The sequence below is a fragment of the Arachis duranensis genome, chromosome 4 (genome assembly GCF_000817695.3).
Source record: "Arachis duranensis cultivar V14167 chromosome 4, aradu.V14167.gnm2.J7QH, whole genome shotgun sequence".
Taxonomy (NCBI): domain Eukaryota; kingdom Viridiplantae; phylum Streptophyta; class Magnoliopsida; order Fabales; family Fabaceae; genus Arachis; species Arachis duranensis.
In genome coordinates, this window is record NC_029775.3 from 91,625,325 (window position 1) to 91,634,684 (window position 9,360).

Genomic DNA, 9,360 nt, shown 5'->3' on the forward strand with positions numbered 1-9,360 from the left:
GAAGTAAAAGTAAGCTACTTTAAACAAAAAAATAATGCATGAAAATTGTACCGTCTGCATTAATTCATTTGACTTTCTATACTTTATTACCATATATATAAGAAAGAAATTATAAAAAAAAAAAAAAATCACTGTTTAGCTGTGAAAACTGTCCTTTATATATATGGGTCATGAAGTTGCTAATTGAATCAGTCCATCTGCTTCTACTTCCAAACTATAGAATAATAAAGAAGGCCACTTGAAGAAAATCATCTCCTTTTAAGAAATAAAAGTAAAAATGGTAGGTCCAGAGGTTGATGCAAATGGGAATGGCTCATTGAAGTTGAAGCCAAGTGAGAGCAGAGGAAAGAACATCCAATGCAGAGGTATTAAGAATGTGCCACTAATTTCCCTTAGCACATGATGATTTATATATATCCTAAATTAAAATTGGTTGCATTAATTTGAAATAGCTGCGGTGGCTTATGGTCCTGGAGAACCCTTTGTGGTGGAACAAGTTATTGTTCATCCTCCTCAGAAAATGGAGGTTCGGATCAAGATCCTCTACACTTCAATATGTCATACCGATCTAGCATGTTGGAAAGCTGAGGTACATATAAATATATGTTATAATCTCTTATTATTAATTAATGAATTAATAAAAGTTATATTGTCTAGATTTAATTTTCTCATGTGGGTTTTATTTTCTATTTCTCCTTTCTTCTCTGTTCTGTACCAAATTAAAGAATGAAGCTCAGCGCGCTTTTCCTCGGATTTTTGGCCATGAAGCTTCCGGGTAAGAAGGGTTCTTAGATGATCATAGCTAAAAGAAAAAGATGGGGGTTATGGAAAAGGATACTAAAAAATAGATATTAGTGTTTTTTTTAAAATAAAATAAAAATTATTGCACACTTTAATAGGAAATTTTATTTTCTTTGTAAATTATTTTGTCTTGATATAACCAAATATATATATGCATGCCCTGCTGTATTTTTGTGTTAAGATTCTAACCAAACAAAATCATATATTTCATGTTTAGTTAGTAAATTAGTAAATATTGGGATAAATAGAAACAACAGAAGGACGCATAAATAATATATGTTATCTAGCTCTCAACTATTCTCAATTTTTTTCCTTTTTGGAAAATTTTATTATAAATTAAATATTCATTTAAATAATTATTTATTCTTATAAAACATTTGTTTTTTTGTTTTAAATCTTTATAAAAATAATATTTTTTTGTTTTTATCCGATAAAATTTAAAAATGGTCTATTTTAATTATGTATGTTTATTTCGTTAAGTAATGATATAACATGTCAAATATTAACTTTAAAATATTGTCTGTTAATTCCTTTTTAGTCTTTACTAACATGCTTTGCTCTGGCTATTATCATAATATAAAAATATTATTTATACATTAAAATAATATTAAAATTAGTTAACATATGTTTATATTATTATTATTTTTAATATATATTTATATTAATAATTAATTTTAGTAGTTAATCTGGTTGTATAGTTAAGATGGTGAATCATAATATCATATCAAATTTATTATTTCTGTGTTGGATCAATAATTATCAAACAGCAAAAAATAGCACGTGACAGTGACAAATTAAATAATGAAAACACGATTTGATCTTATTATATTAATTAATTGATGAATTTGAAGGGTTGTGGAGAGTGTGGGAGAAGGAGTAACAGACATAAGAGAAGGGGACATAGTGGTGCCAATATTCAACGGAGAATGTGGAGAATGCTGTTACTGCAAGAGTTCCGTAACAAACATGTGTGAGAGGTTTGGCGTGAACCCAATGAAGAAGGTTATGGAAAGTGATGGAAAAAGCAGGTTCACAACGGTTCAAGGAAAACCGATTTACCATTTCTTGAACACATCAACTTTTGCTGAGTACACCGTCGTTGACTCTGCTTGTGTGGTCAACATCAACCCTCAACTCGCTCCAAACCTCAAACAACTTACCCTCATCAGTTGCGGTGTCTCCACCGGTATGTCACTCACTACTATTCTCAAAAACTATGTATCTCTTCCTTGTTGCCAAACTATGTATCTCTTCCTTGTTGCCAAACTAATTTTTCAAAAATTATTTAAATTAGTCTTTTTTTCATAACTTTATTTTTAGAATTTAATTTGATGTATAAAATACTGAGTATACATTTAAATAGGTTTCTAATGAATTTTGTGTCGTTTTCGTCTTCAAAAAGGTTTTCATTACACGTGGTTTTTGAATTTTACAAAAATAAGACATATAAATCTTTTTATCATATTTTTAAAACTTTTTTTATCCAAATAAAAATAATGAGTCAGGTTAGGATAGAGATTTATATCTTATTTTTATAAATTTTAAAAATCTCAATATATGTAATAAAATTTTAAATACAAAAACGTCTTATATAAAAAATTTTAAAGACTAATTTAAATATATATTCTAAAATATTTTAAATATTTATTTAATTATATCTATTCTTTTAAATAATTATTTATATTATTAATATAAAAAATATTTATTTTTAATAATATGTTTTTACACAATACTTTACCTCACATGTCATTAGCATTAGCAGTTAAGAGTGATATGTTAATAAAAATTAACGAAAGAATAAATTAACTTGACTTAGGTTCATCTTTTTTTGTAAAACATTAAAATATTGAATTTTTACCTGTGTACAAAATAAAATTTAACTGAACAATGATTTTATAGTTTGTATATAACTATATACATTGAACAATTTTATTTAACGTTTTACCTTTAATAAAATGAGAAAATATGCCTAGTTAATTAATTTTTTATTTTTTTCTATATGTTAATTGTATATTGACTATGAAACTATTGTTCACTTGTCATTTAGTTTCATTTGACTAGTATGAATCTATTGGATTAGGGTATTGTGTAGTTGACTAACATAACATACAGTAGGGACATAATAAAATAAAAAAAAAAGTAATATTTGATTCTTAATATTTGTGTCAAATTTTATTTAATTTCTAATATTTTAATATTTTTTTCATACTCAAAATTTTAAATAAATTTTATATTATTCTATTGTTAAATTTAACTCGAATAATTAACCGAAAAACTTTTAATAGTAATCATGAATTATTTTAAGGAACATTGTTGCTACGTGGTTGCGTGTAGTTCTATGATTTATTTTCATAAATTTCAACCATTCTGTTTCCTGTCATGTGCTTCTCATGTGATTATAGGGACCATTATTAATATTATGATAAAAAATAGGGATCATTATTAATTTTTCACTTTTTCTTTAAATTTAGTTAATATATGTCTTAAAAATATATGATAAAATTATTAATTAAACACAAATTTATAAAAAATATAAAATTTAAAATTTTAATAGTCTTTGTCCAATTAAATGGAGTCTTCCACTTGAGACATTTCTTTTTTTAAGTACTGTACCGATTTTAACTCTCTAAGAATATAACGACAAAATTGAGAAGCGCAAATTGACCTAGTCATTAATTATGGATTTGATTGACTTGAAAAATCTGTTTCTAGACAAATATATTTAATTACTGATCATTCAAAATTGGCAAAATATCTATTACGTACTCCGAGTGTAGTTATTTAAGAGACGTAGAGTTATTTACGGACAAGTCACTTTCAGAAAGTTATCTGTATTTTTATATATATCATTCACATGCATTAACGTCATGTGATATTTTAACTGTTGAATTAAAAATAAATAAATAAATTTGTTACCAATATTTATTTTATTTTTGGTAAATTACTAACTTTAGGTTTTCAGTGAGTTTTGTTTGTTTCCGACTTTTTCTTATTTCTTTTTGGTATATTCCTAGGCAAGGGAAAAAGTAGTTTCAGGTAGCGTTTCAACTTTTAGTTAGACTTTCCTGATACACAGGGTCACAAAAAGGTACGCAAACCCCACGAGCCACGAGGCACACAAACACAAACAAAAGGGAAAAAACACAGAGAAAAAAAAAAGACTAATTCTATGGTATTTAATTGTTGTCTAACTTATTTGTTGTGGTAAATTTTAAATTTTTAAAAATAATTTATTTTAATAAATACCATTTTTTAAATATCATAACATTCACACACAAAAAAGGGAAATTAAAGCGTGTGAAATAATAGAGGGAATGAATTAGTCACCAAAAAAATTGATTGTGATTTCCAGTGGAAAAAAATTGGATAGTATCAATTGTGTGATCTCATTATTTATTGTTCTCTCTTATTAATTTTTGATTTTACTTATAGAATTAAAAGTGAGAGATCACATTTTATTCTTTTCAGTAAAAAAAAATGGAAAAGATCTATTTTCACGTCCAGACAAGTTAAAAAATAAGCCAAATACTAATTCATCACAAATTTAAATTTTATTTAAAAAATATTATTAATTAGAATGTTATATGTATAAAATAAAATTTAAATTTTTAATATTTATTTAATCTCACTAATGAATTAACTATTGAAATAATTCAACTTGGTTAAATTAATTCTTTGTTTGAATAAAACGATGTTAACCATATATTTAATTAATTTTTGTTTTGGATCTTGACTTTTGGTTAAATCTTAAAAAATATATCAGCTAGGATATTATATATCAGCTACTGGATACAATTAGTTCCTATAAAAAAATACGTAATATAGATTGTTTCTGACTTTAATTATAAAAATTGTGCCTATTGTTCCTATGAGGTGAGCATGCATAAACACGATAAATGAAAAAATAATTGCTAATTAATAATTAGGAAAAATGAACTGATGATCATGATAATTTTTTTCTAGCAAATTTATTCTTGCAAGGCCTATATATATTTATAAATTTTGATGAATTTAATATAATAAATATTTAAATTAGTCTAAAAATTAGAAAATGGTGAATTAATTTTTAATCTTTTAAAACATTACATATATTTCTACGAAAAATACCATTCACAGGTATTTCAATCGAGATATCGGAAGAAGACGTTAATTGTTTGTCAGGATCTTCAATCGATTGGAATGGAAATGGCATGATGAATCTATTTCGTCGCCTTTTTGCCAATAAATCTGAAGTTATCGGGAAAATAATAGGATGTCTAAAATGAGAATTATATAGAATTGAATTGAATCCTGATTTAGCGTAAGGTTTTGAACTAAACAATTTATGTCTTACTAGATTTAGGTTATTTTCGACAAAATCATTATTTACACAAAAGAGTTAGAAATAGCTTTTTCTCCAAGAGAACGAGAATGGGTGTGCATTTGGTCTTGATCCTTGAAGAGTGAAAAAGATAAGTCACTCCACTTACACGACTTTTTCGATAATATCCATAAATGACTTGTCTTTAGTAAGATATGTATGTTACCCCCATTAAATTCAGATGCATGATATACATCAGTACTCCAATGCAAATAAAAAGACAAATAAATTTTTATTTTTTAAATATTTAATAAAAATAAATAAAAAATTTTAAAAAATAAAGAAATTTGATTTTTTTTAAATTTATTGAGAACTAATTTTTTTAATTATTTTATTAGACACTAATTTATTTGAAACAAAAATTTATAAGAACTATTTCGATTATTTATTCTGATTTCCAATATGATAAAGATAGATGAAACACAATTACTCATCTTCTATGAATATACAATAATTTTTCAAAGAGGAGGACAACATGATGAGAAGAAGGGAAAACTGTCAAACAATTATTTGAACATCAGCTTGGTTTGAATTCAGTTTTGAATATTGGTTAATTATCCTGTTAAGCACACTTGATTTTGTGTTGTGCGGACTTGAATTTATTATATAAAAAAAAATCTAGTTGAATAGTTCTTTTTAGTGGGTTGAATTCAGTATTTCAGTTATTATGACATGTTGCATACATAGATTTGATGTGATGGTGATTTTGCTGAAATCAAAACAAATATTTAAATTAATTTAAATTAAATTAATGAAGGAGTTGGAGCTGCTTGGAACAGTGCAAATGTGCATGCTGACTCCACTGTTGCAGTTTTTGGCTTAGGTGCTGTGGGGCTTGCAGTAAGTTAATAATTTTCTTGCGCCATTATTATTGTTTTGGTCAATTTTATGGTGTTTTCATGTAAGTATATATTAAAAAAATAGTTTATCTTATAAATTCATTATTATCTTTTTATGTCTTTATAATATCACAATTCATATTATATTTAATTTGTAGCTAGGGGCTAAAAATAAAGAACTAAAGTTAAAACGAGAATTTTAAAGAGACAAATATATAAAATATCAATATTTTGATTGACTGAAAACATGTATAAGAATGTTTCCCCTCCCACCAAAACCTCTTCATGACAAGGACGGAGTCATGTTCAAGGAAGTGGGGGCATGTGCCCAGTGAAGTTTAAAATTTTTTTAATTAATATATAACAATAAAATTTATTTGTTCAAATTATATAATTAAATTTGACTTTATTATAATTGAATTTCATTCATCAATTTTAATTATGTAAAAACAAATGATAATTTAAGATTCAAATAAATTTGTTACAACAACTTTTAAAAAAAAAGAGTGAAATAATTATAAATTTATTATTTTATAATTACAACTAATAAAAAAATTTAAAATTTGAAAAATTTTGTTTATATACTTAGTGAATATTATTATTGTGCCGTATATATATATTATATATATTTGATTATTTGTTCAAAAAAAAAACTACTAATTTGATATCTAAAAAATTCAGGCATAGACAAAATAACCGTTGAATAATTTAAAAATTAGGATAAAAATAACTAATAAATATTATATTTATTAAAAATGACAAAAAAAATTCGTATTTAACAATTGACATATCCATTTAATCTCATTTTTTTCAACATTTGAATAAATATTTAGAAGATGTTAATAAAAATATTTAGAATAAAATTTGATTTCTAGATTTTTTTCTTATTTTTCAAAAAAATTTAGTCATTCACAATTAAAAAATTTTAAAACAATTTTGTTGACATAAAATTATAAATTTTTGAGAATGAAAATATCTTATTTTTTAATATTATTTGCAAAAAATTACATTAAAATATAACATCTAACGTCTTTTTTTAAAATATATATTTAATATTTAATGTATATCTAATTTTTCGGAAATTATTTGTTGTTAACACCTTTTAGAGTTATTATTTATTAGCAATGTAATTTTTTTTATACTATTTTAATTGTTTATTCATTTAAAATAATATGTTTCAAACATTATTCTCTCTTCTATAAATTACCGCTAGCTAGGTTAGTATCTTAATTTTAAGATAATAAAAATATTTGATAGTCAATAAAATTCAACCCAATATTTTATTAGATTTGATTATAAATATATAAAATTATTCTGTTAATTAATTTTAAATTAAATATATTATCTTATTAAACTAATTTTAATATTAAATTAAAAGTGACTAGTAAAAATATTAATCTTATATTGACTATTAAATAAAAAATAGTTAAATAAATAATAATAATAAAATAAGAAATCAAAATAATACTGTTTATTTATTGGTAGTTTTTTTAAAGTTAATTTAGTTTTTTCTAGGACAACATCAGCTAAAAAAACTTTTTTAAATATAAATATTAAAAAGAATCAATTTTTTAATTATACAACAGATGGATTTTTAAATGATTATTTAACGGCATATATAAAAAGATAGGCATTTGATTGTATTGACATGAAAAGATTATTTAATCTTTTTAAAATATAAAAACTAAAAAAATAAAAGTTTAATTGATATATTATTATTTAAATTATTATTTTAATATTTTAATTTGTTAGTTAAATAATTTAAAAATTAATTATATTTTATAATAACAAAGTATAATTATAAAAATTATTATTATATTATGTATATTTTATCTCACTCACAATATTTTTTGGATTCTGTCACTGTTTTTCATGTGTTTATTTTCTTTTACTTTCTTTGATTTTATCATTTTATGGACACGGTCTTCAGATTTCAATCATACTTGTAATGGTGGAAATTTATTGGCACAAAAGATTAGAAAAGTAGTAAAGTTCTAACTTATGTCTCAACGACAAATTTTAAGAACACCAAAAAAAAAAATTGATTAGAAGTTAAAAATGTAATTTTTTTTACTTTTTTAATACTTAAAAATGTAAATTTTATTATTATTATATTCTTAACATGCACATTTAAAATATAAATTAGCTAAATCTGAGTACTAAATTGAAAAAGTAACAACGGTCATAAAAAGTAGGTGTCATCTTCATTTTCTTAGTTAGTCGTTTACTTTTTTTGTGGCATGACCAAATACAAAAGTAAATTAAGTAATTGGGATAATAATGAGTTAATTATCACTCTGATACATGAATCAATATAAAAAGAAAATGTTAAGAGACTAATAATTTAAATAGAAAAATAAAAAATTAATAATATTAATTTAAATATATGATAAATACAAAAAATATAATTTTAATTGTTATGTGGCAGCAATGTTGTACAATGTGTATGTCTTTCACTTTGTTTATCATGTTTACCAACGGAATCAAGGTTGTGGCATGTGTGAATTAATTTTATTATTTTTGTTATCATATGTATTTTTACGTAAAACCTATTAACCTAATATATATCAAACAACTCCTTACAGAATTGGAAAAGTCTATTTTTACATCCACCTAAGAAACTATATTTAACACTTCCTTTATATTTCTTTTTTTTGGTTTTCTTTCTTTTATTTTTAATTTAAAATTAGGATATTTAATTAAAAGCACAAAAAATTAAAAAACTACTTGGGCTGGTGTAGGTTGCAGAAGGGGCACGAGCTAGGGGTGCATCAAAAATAATAGGTGTGGACATTAATCCAGACAAATTCATCAAAGGTACTTTCCCTAATTTAATTTTCATTATTTTAAGTGTTGAAATGTATGTACAGTTCAAATCACGGAAAGATTTTAAGCCAATAGACTTAATAAAAAATCATATCCTAATTAATTCTTAATTTATACTATTTTTTGGCATATATAATAGTGAATTTTTAAGTTATCTTTATGATATACACCTACTTAATTAATTATTGATCAATGTAAATTTTTTTTACCGCCATACTTGAAATCCTAACAAGAAGTTTTTAAATTTTAGTCACTTTTGAAGGTAGGATTTGATGCAAGAAAAATGAAGAAACGCTTCCAAATGTTATTAATTAACTTACTTTATAATACAGCCAACTTAGATTGGTTTAATAGTTAGACCACTAGTCCATTTAAACAAGTATTGGAAATTCGAATTCTATCTTGTTCATACAGCAATAATCCTTATTCTATTGGGCTAGAAAATCCGGTGGAAAACTCAAAAAACAAACTTTATAATACTTTATACATTTTCCACTATAATTTGTAATCTGTTATAAGTTTTTTTTTTTTTTT

The 9,360-nt window shown here is 23.6% G+C and overlaps 1 protein-coding gene across 1 annotated transcript in view; it reads left to right on the plus strand.

The window, feature by feature from the left end:
* Positions 1-193: 193 nt before the first annotated feature.
* Positions 194-9,360, plus strand: part of LOC107484901 (alcohol dehydrogenase-like 4) — an 11,182-nt gene continuing 2,015 nt past the window's right edge. The window contains exons 1-6 of the mRNA XM_016105459.3: positions 194-365; positions 453-589; positions 726-775; positions 1,653-1,987; positions 5,919-6,001; positions 8,742-8,817. Of these exons, the coding sequence (XP_015960945.1) occupies positions 278-365; positions 453-589; positions 726-775; positions 1,653-1,987; positions 5,919-6,001; positions 8,742-8,817 (769 nt within the window). The 5' untranslated portion in view covers positions 194-277. The remainder of the gene's footprint in view (positions 366-452; positions 590-725; positions 776-1,652; positions 1,988-5,918; positions 6,002-8,741; positions 8,818-9,360) is intronic.